Source organism: Leptonychotes weddellii, chromosome 9, assembly GCF_054177405.1.
Source record: "Leptonychotes weddellii isolate Sample4059 chromosome 9, ASM5417740v2, whole genome shotgun sequence".
In the NCBI taxonomy this organism is placed as follows: Eukaryota; Metazoa; Chordata; class Mammalia; order Carnivora; family Phocidae; genus Leptonychotes; species Leptonychotes weddellii.
Window position 1 is genome coordinate 77,017,187 of NC_138377.1, and position 25,782 is coordinate 77,042,968.

The window sequence follows — 25,782 nt, forward strand, 5'->3', positions numbered from 1 at the left end:
AGCCTTTTCTATTTTTTTATTGTCTTATGTTGAGAAAATGTTATCTGTATATTTGTACCATTAAGATTGTACCATTAAGAGATTTTCTTTTTGGCCTAGTATATGGTCAGTTTTTGTAAATTATTCATGGATACTTAAAAGAAAATGTATTCTCTTTTTAGAATGCCATGTTTTACCTATATTATTAATTATAAATTTAGACTTTCTACATCTTTAAAGCTCCTACTACTGTGTTTCTGTTTTTCCTGGTATGTTCTGTGGTTTTATTTATTAATAGTAATTAATATTCACATTGATGCTATGGTACATAGTATTCATAGATATGCATAGATATTCATTTGGTACATTTTGGTTTGGTACACAGATGTTCATGACTTTGTAATTCATTGTGAATGCATTCTTTATCATTATAAATGACTACTTTTTGTCACTTTTAACACTTGTTTGTCCTGGTGTTAATTCTGCCTGATTTTAATTATAACCCTTCTCTGCTTGTTTGCAATTGTGAAGATTTCTGAATTATTTTGTTTTGGGTCCTTTGTATATAGCACAGAGTTGCATTTTGCTTTATGATTCAATCTGAATTTCTTTTACGTTAATAAATTAGTTTGGCCCACTTACATTTATCAAATTGATGTATATTTGGTCTTAGTTCTCATATTATTTTATATGTCTTCTATTTCTTTCTTTTTTTTTTAAGATTTATTTATTTGAGAGAGAGACAGATAGTGACAGAGATAGCACAAGCAGGGAGGAGAGGGAGAAGCAGACTCCCGCCAAGCAGGGAGCCCAATGCGGGGCTCGATCAAGGGCTCTGGGATCATGACCTGAGTGGAAGGCAGACGCTTAACTGACTGAGCCACCCAGACACCCCTGATGTCTTCTATTTCTTTACAGATTTTTTAAAGACTCTCAAACTGTGACACGTATTTTTTTTATTTTTTCTGAAAAATTGGAAGGCTTATATTTTTGTTTTAGTGTATAATTCATACACCTAATCCTCATTACTTAGGCATTATTTATCAATCCCCTAATACAAACAAATAATGAAATTAGTCCATTTCCTTCTCCTTCTCCTGACTTCAGTAGCCCTTCTCTTTTTGTCCTTGTTTTCTCATTCATCACATGGTTGGCTTAAATTCATCTTCTAGTAGTTACTTCAAGGAAGGCTTATGGAAACAATATTTGAGTTCTTGCATGTTCAAATATGTCTCACTGTGCCTTTTTGTATAAACCACAGTCTGGCTGGGTACAAAATGTATGGGTGACACTTTCCTTGAGGACTTCTTAGGTATTGCTTCTAGCAATGAAAGCTGCTATGGAGAAGTCTAAACTAAGCATGAATTTTTTCCACCCTTATAAGTGACTAGATTATTTGCCTACCTGCCCAAAGGATTCTTTATTTATCTTGGAAATCAAGCTTTTCTCAGTTTCCAGAATAACATTTCCTTGGACGTCATGTGAACTTTCAGTTTGTAGATTCAAATATTCCTTTATTTTTGGAAAATTCTCTCAAATTATATATTGAAATTATTTTCTATTCTATTATTTTGGGTATCTTCATCAGGAAATCCATTATGCAAATATTGGATCTCTTTTGCCTATCTTCCATATCTGTCATTTTCTCTCTATTCCTTTTAAACTTGTTCCTTTCCATTTCATTTTGTTTGCTTTTCTCAATCCTGTCCTCTATGTCTTTCAGTGTTTTTAGCAGTGCCTACTCCTCTGTGATACTTCCAGTTTTGCTTTCATTTTTTTCCACCTTCCTGAGGTCTTCTGGCTCACATTTCATTTCTTTCTAATATTTAACTATTGCTCCTCTTTTTCATCTCTATGCTATTTTCTTACAGAGGCAAATACATTATTGAATTTTTTCATACATATTAATTTTGTAAACTTTATTTATAGAAAAGTTGCAAGTACAATACAAAGAACTTTATTTCCTAACACAATTGTCAACATTATGCCCCATCAAACTCAGGAAATTAACATTGATATATAGTATTACTATCAGATAATCCTCCGACCCTATTCAAGTTTTACCAATTGCCCCAGTAATGTCCTTTACCCAATGGATCCAATTCAGAATCACGTGTTGCGTTTACTTGTCTTGTCTTTTTAATGTCCTTCAATCTGAAACATTTCTTCAGGCTTTCTTTGACTCCCGTGACATTGACACATTTAAAGATTACAGAAAATAACTGCAGGATATCCTTCAGTTTGAGCTTGTCTAATGTTTTCTCATGATTAGATTCAGCTTATACATTCTTTGGCATGAATATCTCAACTGTTTTCTTCTCATTGCATCCCATAAAGTGGTACATAATTTCAGTATGTCCCATTGCTGATGATATTAAGTCTGATTAAGGTGGCATATACCAGGCTTCTCCACCATAAAGTTACTCTTTTCCCCTATGTAATTAATAAATATTTTGTGGGGAGGTGCTTTGGGTTATGTAACTACACATTCTTTGTCAAATTTTCAATTTATTAATTGATTTTTATCAGTATGGAGTTATGGTTCCTATTTTATTCAATGGGTTATGATCTGTTATTATTATAATTTATTTTTTATGCCCCAATTGCCTGTGTTTTGGCCAGTAGAAGCTTCTTCAAGCTGACTTCTGTGTCCTTTGATATGTCGCATCATTTGTGGAATACTTCCTTACTCTCTGGCACAACAAGATGTTCCAGGTTCATCTTGTACTTTTCTTTTTCCAGCCCTAGATTAAGTCATTGCTTTAAGAGAAGCCCTGGTTCCTTTTAGTGGAGAATGGAAACCAAGATTTCGGTGCTAGATATATATTTTGCTATCAGGTGTCACTGTTCCTAAGCTCTTTCTATAGACAGAGCTATGGAGTATTATGTGTGTGTGTATACACATATATTTATAATTATATTTATTTCTGCCTATATTGCAGATCATGAGTTCACACTGATCCCTTCAATTTTATCTAACACCATATAGGTTTCATTCTGTTTTTCTCTTTCCATATGTATACCTCCCTTCTCCAATAGTGAGGAACCCTGTTCCCATCATCCTTAATATATTACTTATTTTTTCAGTCCTCCTGTATGTACCGATCTCTTATCTCTGTGGCTCCCTCCCCACCTGAGCAAATGCTATCCTCAACATACTCAGGATCCTATACCCAACGCTGCCCTTTCCCTACGGTCATCCTCTTCATCATACCCAGTATCCCTCACCTCACACTGAGCTGTGCTCCCCCCATGTGGACTCTTCCTCACCCTTTTAGGGCTTTGAGACCCCATGTTATTACCACCTCCCTGTGAAGATGCCCTTCTCATTCCATTCAGGCTCTACACCTATGTTGCCCTACCCCCAACCCTACACTTTGCACCCCCTCCACCCCACCCTACCTCCAATGTGGAGATTGGATGCCCTCTTTAGTGTAACAGCAAACTTTTCTATCACAACTGTCATTTGCTCCTCAGCAATATTTTTCTGGTGAATGTTCTTTATTTCTTTTCCTCTCCCTTTCTTCCTTTTTTCCTGTTTGTTTCCTTTATCATGTTTGTACAGTTCCTATTCTGGAACTTTACCGATAACCAATGAATGATGTGAATTACTCCTGGACCAGTTATTTGTAGACTTGACATGAAGAGAAGAGGACAAGGCAGAGTTCTAGGCTAACAGGAATTTCCTCTATAACCCAGGTTGTCTATAAGAGTTCTTTTAGGGACACCTGGGTGGCTCAGTTGGTTAAGTTTCCAACTCTTGATTTCAGCTCAGTCATGATCTCAGGATTGTGAAATCGAGACCCCTGTGGGGCTCTGTGCTGATTCTCTCTCTCCCTCTCCCTGTGCCCCTCCCCCACCCTTACTCTCTCTCTCTCTCTCTCTCTCTCTCAAAAAAAAAAAAAAAAAGAGCTCTTTTTAGCTCCCACCTCTCCCAGCCACAGACAGGCTGTTTATAACAGAGTTGGCCAGTTCCTCCCCATTGCCTCCTACAAGTAAGACTTGTTAATGGGATTCCCTTTTCAACCCTATCTTCTCTGATTCTCAGAATCAAACCAATTCAGGGAGGTTCTATGCTCCCAGCTATGCTCCCTGTCCTTGCTGCACTTTTTGTACCTCAGAGGGAACTCCTGACCTTGGAGAAGTATGATTTTCCCACTTGTCCCCTAAGATCTTTAGGTATTCTTGTCACATTTCTTCGTGTACTCTTATATTTCAGTAATGTGAAACACTGGAAGACCTTGTACACCCCTGGATTGGGTCTCCTTGTTCACCATGGCCCTGCCACACTGCTAACTTTTTTTTTTAAGATTTCTTTTACTTATTTTTTATAAAAAGAGGGAGTGCGAGAGCACATGCACGAGCAGGGGGAAAGGCAGACAGAGGGAGAGGATCTCAAGCAGATTTCCTGCTGTGAGTGGAGCCCCACCCAGGGGCAATCCCACCACTCTGAGATCATGACCTGAGCCAAAACCAAGAGTTGGCTGCTCAACTGACTGAGCTGCCCAGGCACCCCAACACACTGCTAACTTTTAAGGATGGTCTCTTCCCCCTCTAGGACTCCATGCGTGTGTTGCAGGAACACACACTCTCTCTTCTTCACCTCACTGCTGTGACTACCTAAGCTTTTCGATTACAGCTTTTATATCACTTCCTGGGGGCAATCTTCCTTTGCTTTCAAGCTGTACTGGGTTTTCCTGTTACACACTTTCATGGTATCCTTTCCTTTTTCTTCATAGCCCTTACCTTAATTATGGTAGAGTTATTACTTTTGTAGTCATCTATTTAATGGCTTCCCCTCCTTGAATGGAGATTGTTTCTGTCCCGTTAATTGTATCTCAACATTTTATACCTGCATGTCATAGAATACTTAACTATGTATTTGCTAAATGAATATATGAATGATTCCAAACCACTACGGCTCCTGTTCCTATCTTCATACCAAAATTCTTTGCCATGATCACCCAGGACCTCCTTTTGGCTAAATTCACTAGCCATTTTTGGTTTCTATTGTGATCCCTCATCAGTATTCAACAGTTGGCCACTTCCTTCTTAAAACACTGCCTTTCCCCAATATGATCTCCCTTATTCTCAGGATTCTTTGCTGGTTCCTCTTTCCTTTTCCTGGTCCCTCAATTTTGGATCCTGGAAGTTCAGACCTGAAGTGTGTCCTTTTTCATTCTATATGTTGCAGGATTTCTTTTCCTTTATTGCCCACAGTTCTTGGTCATGCCACTTATAAGAATAAAGAGGTAGACCAGAAGAAGAATGGTGGGCAGCAAAGCAAAGTTTATTGGGCAATAGTACAAAGCTCCTGAAGAAGGAGGGGACCTGAGAGAGTTGCCAATTTGGCATTTAAATCTAGGGGTTTTTAGGGACTCTTTGGTGTGGGCTGTTTTAATCTGATTAACCCTCCACGTGCTTGTCACCCCATCAGGTTTTTGTCCATGCACTCATCTACCTATCAGGTAGTTGTTCACGTGGGAAAGGGTGGAGGGCTCCTTCCAGGGTGGTGTTTTGTAGCCGGGGACCAAGAGGGCGGCAGCTGCCACTGTCCTAAGGCATGCCGGCCAGCTACAAGCCACCAGATCAAGCTCTTTAAATATCCATCCCACTGGCTGTTGAGCTGGCCCCCAGGCCTGGGTTAGGACGCCCAAGGCCATTCCCTTCCTTTCTGTCAGCCCCTTCCCTTCCTCCCAGTAGAAGACTTAAAGCTGGGGCACTGAGTAAATAAAGTCTAGAATAACAGGGTGGGGTCTTTTTCCTTTTAAGGTAGTTTTCCTCTTAGGACGGGGGCCCCTTGTCCCTGCCTATCTTTCTTCTGACTATCCTTTATCACTATATACTCTCCCTACATTACCTCCTTCTCTCTTATTGCTTTAAATACAGTCTATATACCAATGATTTCCAAATTTAGTCTAGATTTTTCAAACCAAAGCTTTCTCAGACCCTCATATCCCTGGGTTATTTCTCTTGGATGTCTCACAGGCATCTCAAACTTGGCCTATTCAAAATTACCTGCCTGATCTTTCCCCAAATCTCCCTCCCCGCTCAGTACTGCCCATATCAGATAATAGCACTCATCCATCCAGTAATCCTGTCAGAAATCTAAGCATCAACCTTCCAACTACCTTCTCCTCAAGTCTTACAAACCAATCCCTTGCCAAGTCCCTTACCAACATCAAGATAAATCTCGGGTCTACCCACTTCACTCCATCTCCACTCCCAGCATTTATCCAAGTCACCATCCTCAGCTATCATGTAACAGTAACATTTAATGGGTGCCCTTGCTTCCACTCTTCTGTGCCAGCAGCATTGGCACTCCCACCAGCAAGTGCCTCTCTCCTCTGGATAGTTCTAGACTAAAATACCTGCTCTCCTTGTTCTTTCCTAAAGTTTTTTTTTTAACAGAGATTTTCTTTCTTTCTTTCTTTTTTAAGACTTTTTATTTATTTGAGAGAGAGAGAGAGAGCATGAGTTGGGGGAGTGGAGGGGCAGTGGGAGAGGGAGAAGCAGACTTCCCACTGAGCAGGGAGCCCGATGTGGGGCTCAACCCCAGGACCCCGAGATCATGACCTGAGTGGAAGGCAGACGCTTAACCAACTGAGCCACCCAGGTGTCTGGAATCTGAAACAGACTCTGGGCTGAGTGTAAAGCCTGATGCTGGGCTCGATCTCACCACCCTGAGATCACGACCTGAGCTGAAACCAAAAGTGGGACGCTTAACCAAAACTGAGCCACCCAGGCTCCCTGTTCTTTTCCTAACTTTCCTTGAACTTTGTTAATGGCAGGTATGTTACTAGTTCCTTAGGGAGGCCCATTAATCTCATTCACTGCATGTGGAATTTATTAGTTTAACTCTCATTGGTAACCTTATTTCCAAGGTCTGCAAGAAACTTCATAGTTTCTTTTTTTCTTTGTTTTGTTTTTCTTTCTTTTGTTGTAAATAACCAGGTTGGAGTAACGTGAACAGTTGATGACCAAATGTAACGTGAACAGTTGATGACCAAATGAAACCAGGATTTTACAACTCTCCTGACCTTTAGAAAACTAAGGCCCTATGGCACACTTTACTTGTTAGTACACACTGTTATCTCTACCTGAAGTAACCCAGTGTTTATGATAGGATACTGCCTGGACTAAAGTGTCCCTTTTCCTAGATATGTGACCCTGGAGGATATACATCCTGTGATTTAATTTTTAAATTCCAATAGGAAATTTATCAACAACTTGTAGTTGTATTCAATGGAGACTGCCTCAAAGTGCTGTGCTGTATGGGAAAGTTAGGCAGGCCACCAGCAAAGGCAAAGCCAGCATTTTATGCTCTATTCAGTAAAATGCCTAGAAAAATCTGTTCCTTACCATCATGAATGCTGGTCTGTGTTAGGAAATTATGTAGAAATGTCACACCAAATTGTTTAAATACTATTATAACAACTTGCTTTTTTACTTTAAAAATGTCAGTTTCTTAAGAATCCTTATCAACTCCCCCCCCAAAAAAAGAATCCTTATCAACTCCCCCTTTTATTTTTTCTTAAAAGGCCCTCAGTCATATTTCTGTATTTGTCTCCTGCCTTTCCAAATCTCTTTACCCTCAGGCAACAACCTTCAAGTCGGTTTCAAAATGTTATTGCTCATGAGAAAACAAATACCTCTCCAAAGTGGGGCCATTCTGTCATATTTTAGCGTCAAACCTCTGCTTTGGTTCTGGTGTTCTGTTTACTTAATTTAAAAGTCGGTGAGTGTCTACTTCAAGTGGCCCTCAGCTCTTAAGCCATTCCTAGGGCTTTCTCCATCGTCAGCTTCACCCACTGGAAAGCCATGCTTGGAAGACTGTGAAGGAACTCCACAAGGCAAGGTGGGAAAGCTGAGTTTTAAGTTCAGGTGCATGAGTGAAGCCAGGTAACCCCGAGTTAGTCCATCTCTCCAAGCAAAGCCTGCTCAGAAGCTGAGTGCCGGAGGTGCGGGTGGGACCTGCCAAGTATAGTCTAGCCTTGTGGGATATGTCTCAAAGTAATAAACATGACGGACTCTACGTGTCCCCTACAAAAATCCATCTCATTGCTTTGTCACACCTTACCCCCTTGCCCTGACACATACTTTCATTTTTACCATTATTGGGGTTCCAGAGCTTGATCCATGTTTATCATCAAATCTTTTTTTTTTTTGAGCTCCTACACTGTCCAAAACACTTTACCAAATTCTGTTTTTACAAACGAGGCCTTGGTGAGGGTTCTGGAGAAAAAGAAAATTGGTGAGGATGTAGAGAAAAAAGAACCTTCATGCACAGTTGGTGGGAATACAAGCTGGTGAGACCACTGAGGTAAACAGTATGGAGGTTCCCCAAAATTAAAAATAGAATTATCATATGATCTAGGAATTCCACTACTGGGTATTTACCCAAAAAAAACAAAAACACTAATTTGAAAAGATATATGAACCCCTATGTTTACAGCAGCATTATTTACAATAACCATGATATGGAGCCAGCTTCAGTGTCCATCCATAGATGGATGAAGAAGTGGTATATATTTACACAGTGGAATATTACACAGCCATAAAAAAGAGTAAGATTTTTGCCATTTACAACAACATGGATGGCCCTAGAAGGTATAATGCTAAGTGAAAGAAGTCAGTCAAAGAAAGACAAATACCATGATCTTACTCATATGTGGAATTTAAGAAACAAAACAAACAAAGAAAAAAGAGACAACAACAACAACAAAACACCCTTAATTATAGAGAACAAACTGGTGGTTGCCAGAGGGGAAGTGGGTAAGGGATGGGTGAAATAAGTGAAGGGAATTAAGAATACACATATTGTGATGAGCACAGAGAAATGTATAGAACTGTTGAATTATTATATTGTACACCTGAAACTAATATAACACTGGATGTTATTTATACTTCAATTAAAAAAAAAACCAATGAGATGCTGGATGGAATGGATTATGTGAGCAATTCAAACAAATAGCAGTACTTACAGACTGAAATAAAATAAAATTTCAAATAAAAAAAACCAATGAGATGCACTACATGTAATGCATTAAAAATCTAAAAATTTTTTAGATTTTATTTATTTATTTGAGAGAGAGGGAGAGCACGAGACAGGGAGAGGGGCAGAGGCAGAGGGAGAAGCAGACTCCCCGCCGAGCAGGGAGCCCAATGCAGGGCTCGATCCCAGGACCCTGGGATCATGACCTGAGCTGAAGGCAGATGCTTAGCCGACTGAGCCACCCAGGCGCCCCAAAACATCTAAAATTTTTTAGAAACTGACCATATCAACTGTTGGTGAGGATTTGGAAAAACTGGAACTCTCAGCTCTAGCTGCACAGCTGCTGGGAATGTAAAGTGGTGCGATCACTTTGGAAAACAGTTTAGAAGTTCCTTAAATGGCTCAACATAGAGTAACAATGACCCAATAACCCAGAAGAAAGGAAAGCCTATGTCCACATCAAAACTTGTTCATGAATGTTCATAGCAACCATATTTGTAACAGTAAAAAAAACTAGAAACAACCCAAGTGTCCATCAACATGTATATGAAAAACACATTGTGGTACATCCATACCAAGAAATGATACTCAGCAGTAAAAAGGAATGAACTATTGATATATGTAACAACTTGGATGAATCTCAAAACAACTGCGGTAAGTGAAAAGAAGCCAGACTAAAAAAATACTGACTTTTTATACCATTTATATAAAATTCTAGAAAATGCAAACTAATCTGTAGTGAAGAAAGAAGAGCAATGGTTGCTTTGGATAGGGAGACGACTTTTGAGGAGGATAGATAATGCTCATTATCTTGAATGTGGTGATGGCTTCATGATGTACACATATATCAAAACTTATCGTAGTGTGTACTTTAAATATTAGCTGTTTACTGTATGTCCATTATACTTCAATAAAGCTGTTTAAAAATTAAAGATAAAAAGGAAAGTAAGATACTTAATAGATTAAGGGGAAAAAGAGAAAGAAATGAGGCCTTGCCCTCAGTGGCCTTCCAGAGCATTTGGGGAAGGGATGATTACAGGTAAAGTACGACTGTGACCCATTTGTGGGTCATGCAGTGAGTGCCACAGAGAGATATCTTCAAGGGCTGGGCACTGGGGAAAGTCTCCTGAAGGTGATAAAATGATCCAGCAGCATATCTGGGCATGGGGAGAGGCTGTAGGGAATGAAATCCTGAGCACTGTTCTCAAAGGAGGAAACGGGCTTTATGGACTTAGGCCTGTCCTGAGGGAAGCTCTCCCCTTGGAGTAAAACTTCACTCCTGAGGAAAGAGAGGCTTGAAGGAAGAATGTAGGCAGAAATCCTGCTTCTATTATAAGAAACAGAGCCAGTTAAGAGAGAAAGTGTTTGCAGATTCCATTTCATAGCTTCTTTACTCTGATGCATCAAGCCCATGGGATGGTACACCAATTCATTGATTCACTCTTAGTAGTACCAGGCACTTTGCGGGATGCTGCGGACACGGGGACAACGTGGAGGTTGCGTCAGTGTAGAGCCTGTTCCTCAAAGTGTAGACCGTGCCCTACCTGCAGCCTCAGCATTCCAATGCTAATACAAATACAGACCCTCCGGCCTCACCCCTAGGTAAGACCTAGACTTACCCTATCAGAATCTCAGTGCTGGTCCTGAGACTCTGCTCCACTTCGCAGAACTCCCTTCTTCTGCAGCTGAAGTCTGAGGACCTTGGTCTGGTGGCTGTTGCCTCTGCGGGCTACTTGAAGTGCATCAACGTTCCCTTGGATTTGAGGCTCACAGAAACAGCAGCGCCGGCAGTTGGCTGCAGAGGCCCGGGTTCCCCCCGCAACCCCCCCCCAGTCCCCTCCCAACCTCCTCCCAGCCCCCACCCGAACCCCCTACCGGCGAAGGCCGGAGCGGAGCAGGGAGGCCCCGCCCTCCACACTAGCCCCGCCCCGGTTGTCAGGGGCGATGAAACCCCGCCCCGGGCCGGGCGTGCGCCTTTTCTGACAAGCAGGGCCTCCCAGCTCTTACCCTCAACCCTCGCGGGGCTGTCACCAAAACCCTCACGCGTCCTGCGGACTGCAGCCTCGACTCGGCAGGGAAAAAACGACATGGCGGCGGCCAAACCCGAGAACCTCTCTCTGGTGGTGCACGGACCCGGAGACCTGCGCCTGGTAAAACGGGAAGGGGAAAGGGAAGCCTAGCCCGACCCTGCCCTGCGGGCCTCCGAACTCAGCCGCGGTCCCAGCTCGCCAGTTGCAGCACCTCCGTGTCCCGGCCACCCGGATCAGAGCTGGTTACCATGTTGGGGGGAGGGGGCTGGTGGTTGTAAGGTGCTAAGAGGAAAGTTCTTGTCGCGTGCCTCCCGGAACCCAGCCCCGTGGCTGGCACGCGGCCAGAGCCCCAGATTCATAGTCTAGCCTCTTGTCATTGCACATCAAAAGACCAGGAGGCTGCCTGATGTAGGACATGCCTTGGACTTCTCCGGGAAGACAGTGCAGGGCAGAAAGGAGGGCCAGAGGGACATTTAAAAGCTGGGGAACTCGAATTTAATCTGTCTTGCCTGGGGCTGATAAAACCTCCTCTGCAGGATTATTATGATCACAAGAGTACCCAGCACTTATTAGGTACTCAGAAAGTGCCAGTTCCTGCCTCTTTTCCTTCCAGCACAGGCCTCCATCTCCAGGACTCCTAGTGTTCCCTGTGCCTATGCCAGACTTCTGGATCTGGATAGTGTCCATGTCTCTAAAGCTTCTTTCCTCTTTACCTCCCTTAGTCCACACTTGGTTCACTTTTCGGCCATTTTCCTCTCTGATCCGGCTCCCCTGTTTCTTTAAGAGCATTATGTGTATGTCTCCTTGGCACCATACCTTTCCCTCTGCTCCCTGGCTCATGGGGCCAAAGTCAGGGAGCTGCAGGGTTGGCCCTGTGGTCGTGTCAGGGGTCCCTTGACAAAGGCCATCTCAGATGGGCCTGGGATGGCAGTGGGTGTGTGCGATGGGTGCCAGCCATCTCTACTGCCCCCTGGCTCCTCCTTCCTCCTCAGAGAGAATATACATGAGGATCTAGATAGGAGAGACTCAGGAGATTATCCAGATTAGCAGTTCTTGACAATTTGAGAATCTGTGGTCTCTCTCCCCACAGAATGCAAACAGACTGAGTTTGGCAGCAATTTCAGAGATTTTGGTGGACTTCCTTTAAGTCCCTCCATCAACCCTCTGGAGGTTTGTGGACCCCAGACTACAAACTCCTGCCCTGAGCCAACTCTCCCATTTCCTGTTAAGAAAGTGCTGACCCCAGGGTGACAGGCTTGATTAGTTAACAGAGCCCAGATAAGAACTCAGGGGTTCAGGCTCCCATTCCGGTGCTCTCTCCACTCACTGTGGAGCCTCACCCAAGGTCCTGAATTAAAGTGACCCTATTAGTGTTTATTGTTCCCAACACCAGATGGTATTGTAAGAAAGGCAAAATGGCACAGCTCTGCAGCTTACAGAGTGATCTCCAACTCAGCCCTTCATTCCACAAACATTTATTAGATGAGAGGGTGCCTGCCACATGCCAAGCACTGGGCCGAGGGCTAGTGCCCCTACCCTCAAGCTGCTCTAGGGAGACAGACAAGCTGAAGTTAACAATGAGACAGTGTGACAACCTTGATGGAGGCTGCGCAGAGTAAAGACCTCACAGGGAGGGGCCCTCGGCCTAGGAAAGAGGTCCTAGAGGAGATGGGTGCTACCTGATCTGGTTCTTGAAGGATGAGTAGGAGTCATTCAGGCAAATGTAGGAACCAGTGCAAAGATATATGAAGTACAAGATTACAGGTCCTGTTTCCTGACCCTGCAAATAGTGTGATGTACTGAGTGGAGTTTGAAGCTGGAGAGGTGGACAGGATCTGCTTTTCCTGCTGCTCAGGGCCTGCTTTAAGTCATGAACCTGTAAGTAGCGGAACTAGAATTGCAACTCCAGGATCTGCTTTGCCTTAACTCTTAAACTCATGCTCTCCCGCTGCTCTACCAGATGACTTCTTTTTTTGTCATGCTCTCTAGAGCAAAGCCTTGAAGACTGGAGGGGCTGGGAAGCTCACCTTAAAATTGGTATTATGAAAAAATAATAGACATTTTTGAAGATTGATTTTATCAGCTTTGCCTTAGAATCTACACCCTGAATTAGGGAGGAATTGGGGTAGGTGTATCCTAAAGGCTCTAGAAAATACGACCAGCTAGAGAATGTTGAGTTGTGGGATTGGTACACTAAAAGGCTTCAGGGTGGATTCATGAGTGCCTCAGGTCTGTTTGAGAGTAGCGGGTGGTGGGATCATTTTACTAGACAAAAGAGTAGATTAAAATGATAAGATCAGGTTTGAGTTTAAGATGTGTCTGGGACATGACATCAAGGTGTCTTTGAGAAATTATCTTGGTTCTAGGGATCTGGGATATAGGGACGATTTCTTGGGCTGGAGATGTAAATTCAGGAGTCCTCTGCTTCTTTACTGAGCAGTCCTGCACCCCCTCCCCATGAAGCATTTGCGAATGTGTGTGTGTGTGGGGGGGGGGTTTGTCACAATGACTGAGGGGCAGACTTCATTCAGTTTACAGCACTGTCCTGCTCAACAAAGTATTGTCCTGGCCAAAGTAGCACCCTGGTGGGAATTTGTAGATGGATGAGCTTGCCTAGGCTGAGCGGGCCATGTAGATCAAGAAGGCAGCACGTGGAGGACATCACCCTGGAGAGAGCCCCACGCTCAGGGGAAGGGGCAGAAAGCCGTCAGCTGAGAAGAGTGACCAGGAATGCCCATGCTGCCTCAGAGATACCTGGGCCTCAACACAGACCCTCCTGGCCCCTCACCACTCCCTCCAGAGAAGGACCCCCAGCACCTCACACAGAGCCCCCTGACTGCCATAGCGCATCTCTGCCGCCTCCTGTAAGGCAAATAGATAAGTGGTTTGGGATTGGGGGGGGGGGTGGTACTATTAGTAAACCAGGAAGCAACAGGAGGAACAGTCCTAAGGCAGCTTTGGGAGCGAACACCAGTTCTCCGTTCTGTGGGAGAACCAAAATGAAATCCGAGATTTCCTGGCCATAGCAGACTGTGGCCATTTTGGCCAACCAGGGTCAGCGTCCACTGATAGAAATGGTTGTGCCTCGGGAACTCATGTGAAGGGAGTTGTCTGGGGACAGGCCATTTCTAAAATCTGAAGCAGGATTCGGAAGGGTTCTGAAGCAGGGAGCGAGGGCTCAACCCTGCCCGGTGCTGCCATCCCACTTCGGGTAAGCCCAGGGACCGGCCAACATCCATGGCAGCGGTCTCTGGGGGACATTTGACCTGCACCTCTTCAAACTCCTGCCATCGTCCACCTGCCAGGAAGGAAACCTAACACCTAGCTTCTTCCTGCCTATGGAGGAAGGCAGGAAGGATTCCCTTTACTTTCTTGGTGCTGGGGCTGCAGGGAAGGAAAAATTAAATTCCTTGCATACTGTGCAGCTAGTGATCCCCTTGGCCACAGCAAGGGAAGGGCCCTGGCAACTCCAGTGCTCCCTGGCCTGGGGATTCAGGTCTGCATGATGCCTCGGCTCTGGGCATTTCTAAATTGGGTGGTAAGTCGGAGAGAGAGTATGTGCGTGCGCGCGCACACACACACACACACACACACACACACACACACACTGACTGGTGGTTTATCTTTTGTAATGAGGAAAACAAAAATATGAGGGGGAAAAAAAGGACTTTTACTTTTCCATCCCTAGTTTAAATAGAGCAAGGGAGAGAGGCCGCCAAGCTGATGCATAAAGAGGCAAACAGCCTGTCAGCAAAAACTGTCAGCTCAAAGTGCAGCTCACTGAAGTCCTCTTTAAATGGAAACAGTAACAAAGTCACGAGCCAGGTTGAGGCCCAGAGTGGGGTTTAGTGCTAGCTCTGCTGTTTATAGTTGTGTGACTCGCCAAATTACTTTCTGCTTCAATTTCCCATCTGTATGATGGGCATGACAGGAGTTCTCATCTCTGGGTTGTGTGAGGGCTAGATGGTGTCAGGGAACAAGAATTCCTGTCCCCTCAAAGGTTCTAGCTGGACCAAGAATCAAATTGACATGAGACAGATTAACAGGAGAAAATCAAATTTTATAGTTTATATGTACAGAGAATCCACACATACATGGAAATGCCAAAGACAGGCAAAATGAGGCCTCTGTGTCATTCTGAACTAAGGAAAAGGAGTTAGAGGCTTGGGACTTCAAAGGGAATGAATGCAATTTGCAGGAAGATCAAAAAGAGGAAATGTTTGGTAAATAAATATTTCCCCTCCCACATAGATGGATTACTCAGATAAAATTTATCTGTGGTCAAGACCCCCCAATTTAGATTCTTCTTTGTAGTTAAGGGTGGGGCAAAAGTTTCTCCTGAGCTTGTAGGACCTTGATTGCCTTCAACTCAAAATAATCCACATGCCAAAATGGCCCATCTTGGAGCAGCCTGCCCTCAATCAGCCCTTACAATGTGATGGTGTCTGTAAAAGGTCCAGCACAGCTAATGACAGGAGGCTAGGGCCTAGGAGAATCAGACATTTAAACCATCTCAGCATAGGGGTGCCTGGCTGGCTCAGAAGAGTACAGGACTCTGGATCTCAGGGTCATGAGTTCAAGCCCCATGTTGGGTGTACAGATTACTTAAATTAAAAACAAAAACAAAAACCATCTCAGCATAAAAAGAGATAAAGACCAAGATCTTCAAATACATGGGCATTTTTTTTTCTTTTGTGTTATGTGGGCATTTTTTTTTTAAAGATTTATTTGAGAGAGTGCATGCGTGAGCAAGGCTAAGGCAGAGAGAGAGAGGGAGAGAAGCAGACTGTCTGCTGAACGTGGAGCTCTGTGCAGAACTTGATCCCACTGATGTAGTTTTGGAATGTTGGTGAGGCCTGGAGCCAAGGGCCAAGAAAGAATTCTTGAGACGTCTTTGGTGCAAAAAGGGTGATTTTATTAAAGCAACTGGGACAGGACCGTGGGCAGAAAGAGCTACTGCACTGGGGTTGTGAGGAATGGCTGATTATAAACTTGGGAGTTGGGGGAAGTAAGGAAAAAGGGAGGTGTCCAAAAGGACTTTCATATGCTAAAGAAGACCCTCAGGATACTGGAGGTCTTGCTATTGTTAAACTAAGGTAGTTTTTCCCTTAGCAAAGATAGTTGAAAGTTTCCTGGACGAATGTCACACATATCCCACCTAGGAATGTGGGGGGGGGGTTGGTTGTGGGGTGTCACCTTATGCTTCATCCTCAGCTTGCCTTCTGTTCCCTCATCACCACCACCCTGAGATCATGACCTGAGCCGAAATAGAGTCAGATGACCGACTGAGCCACCCAGGTGCCCCTATATGGACAATTCTTAACTGAATTATAATAAATGTGGGCCCAGGCAATAATCTTGTATTCATCTGTATTTACCAGTTTAATTACTTTGTGCCTCTTTGGTCAGTTTTGAGAAATCCAGAAGTTCCTTTTGATTGGGAAATGAATTCTATCTGAGTTACTAGTTCATGAAGTTGGGATATAAAACAGTCAGATGAGTTTTTCTCCACAGAAGCTGTTTTTGGTGGGGGGGGGCGGGGGCTGGAGGGGGCTTTGTTTTTTTTAATGCTCTAGGTTTCACTTGAAAGGTAAGGGAAACGGAGAGAATTAACATGTTGAGTGCATACTATATTATGGACATCTGCTGGGTGCTTTGATGAAGTGCTTCACAAACTATCCCAGATGAAACGCAGTTTTGTTTATATTTTCAGCCATGAGCCAATATGTTTGTATTGCTGTATTTTGATATTGCAGCAATGTCAAAATGTGGTAAATATTTCTAAATGCTCAGTTTCTGTACATATTGCATCACATATCAGTAGTAGGCCATCGACCACATTGAGTACACTTTATCTGCCTTACTCCTTTTTTAAAAAAAAAATTTTATCTATTTATTTGAGAGAAAGAGAGAGATCATGAGCAGTGGGGAAGGGTAGAGGGAGAAACAGACTCCCCGCTGAGCAGGGAGCCCAATGAGGGGCTCAATTCCAGGACCTTGGGATCATGACCTGAGCCGAAAGCAGACGCTCAACTGACTGAGCCCCCCCCGCCCCGGGCACCCTATTTGCCTTATTCCTCACAGCTCTGCCACATTTCAGGCACCAGCATCTGGCCAGGGAGAAGAAAGGAATAACGCAGCCCCCGTTTCCAGGGGGCTGAACACTGAGTTCGGGATGGGGTATAGTCAGATTTTTGTTTTGTGATGTAGAGGAGGAAAAATAATTTTCTCCCTGTGCTTCTAGGTTCTTGGCTGAGACCCCTTGTAATAGAAGATTAACAAGAGAAAAATAAACAAGTTTAATAATGGGTACCTCCTGTACCTATGGGAGGTATGATGAAAACTGAGTAATTTCATGAAATGGCCCAAGGTACCACCTTAAGTACCATTTCCAGCTAAAGAGAAAACATATTTAGGAGGCAAGAGGCACCTGGGATGATTCCAAGCTCCCACAGAGAGTTCTTCCTGAAGTATTTCCATGATTGATTCAGGGAGGTGGGGTGAGACCCGGAGGGGATGGACGGGGTTGGGGGGCGCATATGTATGTGATGTATTTCTGACTGGAAGTGAAAAAGGCTGGAACCCCGACGTAACTACAGGAAAGAATAGTTACCTCCACTCCCCTTTATCCCTTTGTTACTGTCAATCACAGAAAGGTAAGAAGTCCTGTTCAGGAAACCATGACTATGCCTGATGACAAAACTTTGGGGATGAAAGGGCTGTGGGGGTAAAAGTGAAAGCTAGGGATCTCAGGGGAGCTAAGAAACTGGTAGATGAAGAATAGGGTGCATGAAAGAATATCATCACCGAAATCTGAGACAGAAAAGGAGATTAAGTAAACAGAGGACTGTGGCCAGCGTCATTCCAAGGAGCTACAAAGAAAAGCAAGGTGTTTTTTTAGTAACCATGCTGCGATAACTTTCTAAAACATCATCTCCACAGCCATGCTTAGGATAACATTTACAGACTTAAGGGCTGATCTTAACACGGTCCTGTGCTTCTGCGGCATGTCTCCTGCAGAGAGCGGAGTCAGGAGCCGAGCTGAGTTGTAAGGGTGGTTAGAGACAGCAAGAAATAACGAAAAGGAGAAGTTGGTTTGCAGGGAGAGGTATTTAAGTTCTCCATAATGTGCAGTCAGCCACTAAGGAAAAGCCAGGCTGTCTGCATAGCACCCTCTAGTGTCTAGGAATGTCACTGCAGCTTTGGAGGGGTGGTAGGGCCAAAGTTGGCTCGCTCTGTCCCCTCCAGCAAATGTTTACAGTAGTAATCGCTAGTGACCCAGGGCCTACTTGGTGTGCCCAGCTGTTGATTTGAGCTTGATTCTTACCCCTTCTCCACCCCTAAATGGAGCTGCCTACTAGAGCCTTTACTGGGAAGGACAGCGTTCTGTTCCATGTTTGAAATAAAGGCCTCAGTCTTCAGTTTCAACTAAACTGCAGTTTAAAATTTCACCCAGTTTAAGAGAAACATAACTTTATACAGCAATCCCTGATGTTGGGTAATGTCAGAGATGGGACCAGCAACTTTGAGAAGGGTTTTGGTGACAGCCGGCTGTCCTGAATTGTCCATTTCTAGATGGATTCCCTCCCCCCGACCCCCTCCTTCCTTCCTTTCACGTGTAGCCAGTTTAAATTACTAACAGATGAAAAACTGCCTTGAGCACCTTTTCCCCACCTCAAGCTGCTTTGGATATAACTCCACCAGTGACCTTAGTGCTACGATGGGCAGATCACTACATCTCCCTGTCCTTCAGTTTCATCATGTGGAAAATGGGATAATAATAGAAGGTATCACATAGGGTCGTCATGGGGATGAACCGAGGCGATGGACATACAGCACTTAGCCCAGGACCTGGTAGAAAAAAGCTGGTCAGTGTTTGCTAATCAGCATTAGCATTGTCACTCTGGGCTTTGTTCCACTGGGGACAAGCAGGTCAAATTAGCATCAAGCTACTTCAACAGAAAGGCCAGTAATCTGAGGGGAGCGAGAACCTCAGACCTTCCTTGGGGTCTCTTATGGAGACTGGGTGTGTAGCAAGTGCATGCTCCCCCATGTTTGAGGCAGTGCACTGTGCCTGGTCACTGAAGAGACTGAAGCCATGGTCGTTGGCATCAGGGTTATTTTGTTAGCAAAAAAGCCCTGGTGTCATTTACTGCTACGTGTTAAAGCATCTGGGGGAGGCTTTCTGAAGGAGGCAAGCTTGGAGCAGTGCCCCTCCCAGAGCGCTCTGTGTGGACCCCAGCCCCAACCTTCTCCTCACCTGTCTGCCTGCTCCTTGCATCACCCTGGAAGGAGAAAAGGCATATTCCACCCTTGGGGTGCAGTGTGGTGCAGTGAGGCAGACCGGGGAATCAGGTTTAGTCTTGGCTTAACTACTCTGTGGCGGTATGACTTTGACCAACTTATTTCACTTCAAAGCCTCGGGTTTCTCGTCTGCACACTGTGGGCCATGTGCCATGATGTGTTTAAAGCCAGAACACGTCTGGTAATGTAGTTGGTACAGTGAACGTTTCACCTTCCTTCCTCTTCTTGGCTGCCTTCAAAGAATTCATAAAATGAACCCTTGGATCTGGCCACTCACTGCCCTTCCTTCTGATCACCATGAATTGCTCAGCTCGTTGGCAATGGGAAGAAGAGTTGGTTAATAATAATACTAGCCATGAATGCCAGAATAGCTCAGATTGCCTTTTGAACCCGGAGAGTGGCCAAAATGCAGGTCCTCTGTGTTCCCAAAGGGCCTCTAAAACTCCACATGGGAGGTCTCAGAAGAGAGGGCTGAGCGCTGGTCCGTCCGTGTGCTGATGTCAAGGGAAGAGTGGCAGCACGCACTCTCTCCAACCTTGTCTAGAGGTCAAAGCCCTCACATGCAACTACCAGATACCTTCACCCTTCTCCCTGTAAGAGTTTCCCAGACCAAACAAATCTGTATCTTAAGAATGTGGTTTTTGAGAAGGGAAGGATCTGATATGGAAGGCAGTCCAAACGTCCTTTCTGCCTAGGGGAGCATTTAGTACCCTTTTTCATCAGTCTAGGGCAAATGGCACCGGGAGGTAGGGTGGGGTGAAGTCAGGAATCAGAGGCAGCACGATTTAGTGGGCCCCCTCAGGCATCCACCCAGCTGCGATATGGCCTGAGCCTATGTTCATTCTAAGAAGAAATATTTGAATGGAACTCCACGTTGACTAAACAATTGAAAATATTTGTAAGGGAAAGTTATTATGCATGCTAAATGATTTTTCTATCTTTATTTCCTCTAGGAGAACTATCCTATCCCTGAACCAGGCCCAAATGGTAGGTCCTTGGGATACTCGACTTACATTTTATTGTTTCTTATTACTTACCCTGAAGACACCTGGGCATTGCTCGCTTACCCCACTTTGCCTACTGTTTATGACTTTGCCTCCAATTAAAAACTATCTTTCTGTTAGGCTGTCCACCTCGTCTGTTATCCACGACACGACGGGATAGATTCAACTTGACTGCCACATGAAATAAACAGTGATGGAGTCAGCAGAAGACTTACCATATCAGACTGCTGACTTGTCCCAGAGTTTTTGACATAAAATATCTTTCTGGACCAAAGGCAGAGTTGTTCCTCATTTGACCTAACCTAGAGTTGGGTTACTCTATCTACCATAAGCTGCTATTCGGGTGGCCAAATCCCGCCCTAACCCTAACTGGAGCTTTGAAAATGAGTGAGTCTACAGAGCTTAATTTCTGAATCAGAAAGAGAGGGTCACTATAGGAAGACTGGGACCTTCTGTCCAGTGAGGATGGGAGGGGCCGCATGGAGTGCGGCCCCACAGTCCTGATCAACCAGGCACAGACAGTGGGTGAGTGCTCTGGGGCAGGCTTCCTGCCACCTTTGTTTCAGTGCTCTGGCCTCTCACTGGGCAAGCCTGTAAGGCCCAGCTGACAAGCACATTTCCTGGAGTGGTGTGTGTACCTGGGGAAGTCATGCCCCCTGTTGGCTGGGGCAGATACCTGCTGACAGTTTTCCAATCCCTCCCATCCCTGGAGTCCCACTTCATAATTTGCAGGACTCTGAAGTGAAGCTGAGAGCAAGGGGAAGAGTGTCTATAGGTAACTGCTCCCATACCCAGCCACTCGGGTCTCCTCTCTGTCCTTGGTGAGTTGGGGATGTGCTTCCCCACCTCACCCCAGAACTGTAGCTTCTGTGCGAACTTCAGATTGAAGGCAGCTTTCCTGGAGCCTCCAGAGCTTTGTTACTCAAAGGTCAGCTAGCTTATTGATTTATAGTGATAAGCATAAAGACAATAGCTGTTTCTATCAGTGTTCAACACGTAATGTATATTTAGGGCTTAAGCATTTTCACCAAGATATCATGTTCAGAGAAGTGAAAGAGGCCCCTCACTGTGTCCTGAAAAGTTGGTATTGATTCTAGAAGTAGCCAAACAAGGGCTGTCTTGGACTCAAAGGACCCTGGTACTGTTTCTCTCTCTGACGCAGCATTCTGCTCTTACTTTCTTGTCTCTTGCTGCCCTTGAATTTGGAAGGGGAAATTACGGTAAATTTCAGCTAGCATCCTAGCAAGTCAAACTTAATCTCTTATTACAAATTGGTAACTTTTAAGAAAGGAAACTCAGATAATTTCCTCTACCTTGATCTCAGTCTTCACCCTGCCGTACCCTGCCATTTCTTACTCTGTCACCAAGGCCAAGGACAGAGAAGGTTCTACGGAGCCACACCTGGGGTGGATGGCTGGTGATTTGTGGCAAGGGCAGGGTGTAAGACACTTGAATGCACAGCAGAGTTTTAGGTCTCTTTGTCTTTCTAAGGCAGAGCTTTTTCTCAGGGAGATACTTGCAACATGGTCACCTTAGTCAGATGAGGCCACTAATCCTTTAGCACTTACTTTAGCAAAGGGGCTCAGTAGCGTCATTATTTTTAACTTGGAAAACTGACAACAACAATACCAACAAATCTCACTTATTCAAACCTGTGAAGGGGAAATACCCTTTGAAACCTTTGGATGGTTTAAATTAAAGCTACACCTTTAAACAAAACAACAGGCATGAAGAACAAGAGAGTTCACAAAGTGTTGCCAAGCCTAGATTTTGCCAGGCTTTCTCTCATGATAGATAAGAATCAGGCATAGCATATTAATTGTGTGGAATCAGTTATCTCCTAGAAAACAGTTTTTCCCTTAGATGGCTGATACATTTTTTCCTATTAATAATATCTTGTTTATGCAGTGTGTGAGAGTTCTCCAGAGAGACGGAACCTAGAAAGAGAGGAGAAAGATTTGTTACATAGATTTATTTATATATAGGTTTATTATATATGTCTATAGAGAGAGGGCTGGGGGAGATTTATTTTAAGGAATTGGCTCATGTGATTGTGAGGACTGGCAAGTCTGAAATTCATAGGGCTGACCAGCAAGCTGGAAATTAGATAAAAGTTGATGCTTCAATCTTGGAGGATTCCTTCTTCAGGAAACCTCAGTCTTTTCTCCTAGGGCCTTCAACTGATTGGATGGGGCCCACCCACATTAGGCAGAGTAATCTGCTTTATTTGAGAGAGAGCGAGTGAGCATGAGCAGGGGGAGGGGCAGAGGGAGAGGGAGAAGCAGGCTGAGCAGGGAGCCCGACACGGGCCTCGATCCCAGGACCCTGGGATCATGACCTGAGCTGACGGCAGATGCTTAACCGACAGATCCACCCAGGCGCCCCGACACCTACTGTTTGACCAAACAACTGAGCACCATAGCCTAGCTGAGTTGACACATAGCATTAACCCTCAAAGGCAACTATTTTGCTCTATGGAAGCTTTCTTGGCTTACAAGCCTTAATTGGTGTTGCTGGTTAGCTTGTTTTCCTCTGTGGTCTAAATATTGTACCTGGCCTTTGAAACCAAGCCAGAGGGTTGATTTTCCTGTCCTGAGGGGAAGCATGGTGGCGCCTCAGACTGCAGAGGGGTCGTTCCTCCCCTCACTTGTTCTCTCCTTCCTCTTATCAGAAGTGCTGCTGAAGATGCATTCCGTCGGGATCTGCGGCTCCGATGTCCACTACTGGCAGCATGGTCGAATTGGGGATTTTATTGTGGAAAAGCCAATGGTGCTGGGACATGAAGCTTCAGGGACAGTCGTACAAGTGGGATCACTGGTCAAGCACCTAAAACCAGGTCAGCAAAACCCTTCACCTAACTGATTTATTTATTCCTCAACATAAATGAATATTTGTGTGTACTTTCTTGGGGCCGGGCCCTCTATTAAGCCTGGGGGGGGTTTACAGCAGTGAGCAGGACAGTCTCCATTTCTACACACACGGACTGTAACCTTCCACGGAGGAAGACAGGTCTGGGACACACATACAGTTACTTAATTACCGTTGTGTTGAGGGCAACAGAGAATAGCGATGTGATCAGTGTCTTCTAACCAGATCCCTGGCTCTTCTGAGGGAGGAACAATTAATCCGACATCTGAAGGCAGTGGAGGGGTAAGCCAGGTAAAGGGGTAGGGCAAATGTTCCAGGCATAGGAACCACAAACTGCCTTCACCTGCTGAGAAACAGGGTCTTGGATACAGTCTTTGATCTTACTGGATGACTGGAAAACCACCAATACTTTTCTAGATTTGCTTCCTTCATTCTCTTGGAGGGAGGAAATCTCAGCTGTGGCAGCCTGCGATGTTACCCAACACAGTGAATTAAATCCCAGCTGTGTGACACGGCCAGCCATTGACTTTATCCTTCCTTTGCTGAGGAGAACACTGTACAGCCCGGAGAGGTCATCAGATTATTCGAGACAAGGAGAAGTTTGGCGGGAGACGCCATTCTGTGTCAGTTATAAGGCTCTCTGAGCGCAGCTGCACAGAGAGGAACGACCCAGCCCTGAAGAAGCTGGACTTGTGTTTCCCTTAGGAACATTGTCAGACCCTCCATTCATCCTGAATGGAAGTCAAGGCCGCCCCTGAGGTTTTGTGGAGTTATCCCAAAGAGGAAGATTCATGGTTTCCAATAGCCACTGATTGGTTCTTACCTGTGGGACGAGATCTCTTAATATTAGTCATAACAGAGTGGGGTTCTTTAAATTTAAGTTATGATAAGTGCTTAGATACAGAAAAATGAGAAGATCCGATCCCTGGATACTTTGATCTAGTTGGGGAGATCAGACGTCAGGACATACATAAAAACCACTAATTAGAGAATAAGATCATAGCGAGCTATCAGGTGTGAAAAAGAATAGGCTCTGGCAGTTCAAGGAAAGGGCATTTGTTGTGGGCAGAGGTGTTTAAAGAAGGCTCATGGAAGAGACAGGTCTTTGAGCTGGACGTTTAACAATAATAAGGCAGCTAAGACTCATTGATTTACTATTTGTTAGTCTCCATGTTAAATATTTGCATGTATAATTATGTATTTCACTGTTGAAACAACTCTGAGGTAGGCATTATTTTCTTCCTTAGCAAATGAAGAAAGCGAAACATGGTGACTGCCCAGGGTCACAAACTAGCGAATCTCAAGCTGGGGTACCGACCTTGGTCTTTCTGACTCTAAAGCAAGTGCTCAGAACCCCTGGGCTGTCCAGCAGCTGGAGGCCTGAGAACGGTTTTGTATTTGAGTTAGTGAAGAGGTCAGAAGCGAATATTCTGGTTAAGAGGAACAGAGTAGGGCGCCTGGGTGGCTCAGTTCGTTAAGCGACTGCCTTCGGCTCAGGTCATGATCCTGGAGTCCTGGGATCGAGTCCCGCATCGGGCTCCCTGCTCAGTGGGGAGTCTGCTTCTCCCTCTGACCCTCCCCCCTCTCATGTGCTTGCTCTCTCTCATTCTCTCTCTCTCAAATAAATAAATAAATAAAATCTTTAAAAAAAAAAAGAGGAACAGAGTAATAAAATTACAGAAGCAAGTGTAACATATCTGGGGTGCTAATAATTCTATGCTGTTCAGAGTAGAGATTCTGTGTTGGGGAGTTAGTGGAGATGTTAAAAATGCATAATCTGTATAAAAGTCCCTCTTGAAAAAGCACTCTTCAACTGTGAGTTTATTATTATATTACTATAATGTAATCATCAGAAGACAAAACTGAGCCATACAAAGCTCCACCTGATTATGAAGAATCTTGAATGCTAGCTTGAAGAAGTCATTGTCAATGGTAGAACGTAATTTGGAACAAGGGCTGCAGAGAAAGCGGAGAGGTACACACACAGGTGGAGCAACACATTTTGGTGGTTGCAGGGATTTCTGTAGATCCTTTTTTTAAAGATTTTATTTATTTATTTCTCAGAGAGAGAGAGAGAGCACAAGCAAGGGGAGCAGCAGAGGGAGAAGCAGGCTCCCCACTGAGCAGGGAGCCAGATATGGGACTTGATCCCAGGACCCTGGGACCATGACCTGAGCCGAAGGCAGACGCTTTACCAACTGAGCCACCCAGGCGTCCCTAGAACACAAAATTTTTATTGAAGTGTTTCATATGCTGATCTGGAAGCGTGGCCTGGAGCCAGCGTGTGAGCTCTGGGACCCTGGATCCCCTCCCTCCTAGTGAGTGACGTCCCCTTCCGCTGCTTCGGTCTCATTTAGTCTAGTCTAATCAACTAGTCTAGAAAGAAGAAAAGCACTCCCTGAGTAGTTCTTAACATTTGTTTCTAAAGTTTTAACATAAATCTTAAAGAATCAATAAATCTAAGGCATGGAAGAATTCCTAACTTATATACAATCTGGCTCTCTATCTTATAGTGTGAATTTCCTGTTCAGTAACACCAGCTCAGATAGTTATAATAAACACAATATAAATAGTTAATACCACTTTTCCTAACTTATATACA

The 25,782-nt window shown here is 44.4% G+C and overlaps 1 protein-coding gene across 1 annotated transcript in view; it reads left to right on the forward strand.

Annotated features, from left to right (window-relative positions):
• The first annotated feature begins 10,930 nt into the window (after positions 1–10,930).
• Positions 10,931–25,782, forward strand: part of SORD (sorbitol dehydrogenase) — a 31,438-nt gene continuing 16,586 nt past the window's right edge. Inside the window, exons 1-3 of the mRNA XM_081831025.1 lie at positions 10,931–11,124; positions 20,262–20,295; positions 22,984–23,148. Of these exons, the coding sequence (XP_081687151.1) occupies positions 11,062–11,124; positions 20,262–20,295; positions 22,984–23,148 (262 nt within the window). The 5' untranslated portion in view covers positions 10,931–11,061. The remainder of the gene's footprint in view (positions 11,125–20,261; positions 20,296–22,983; positions 23,149–25,782) is intronic.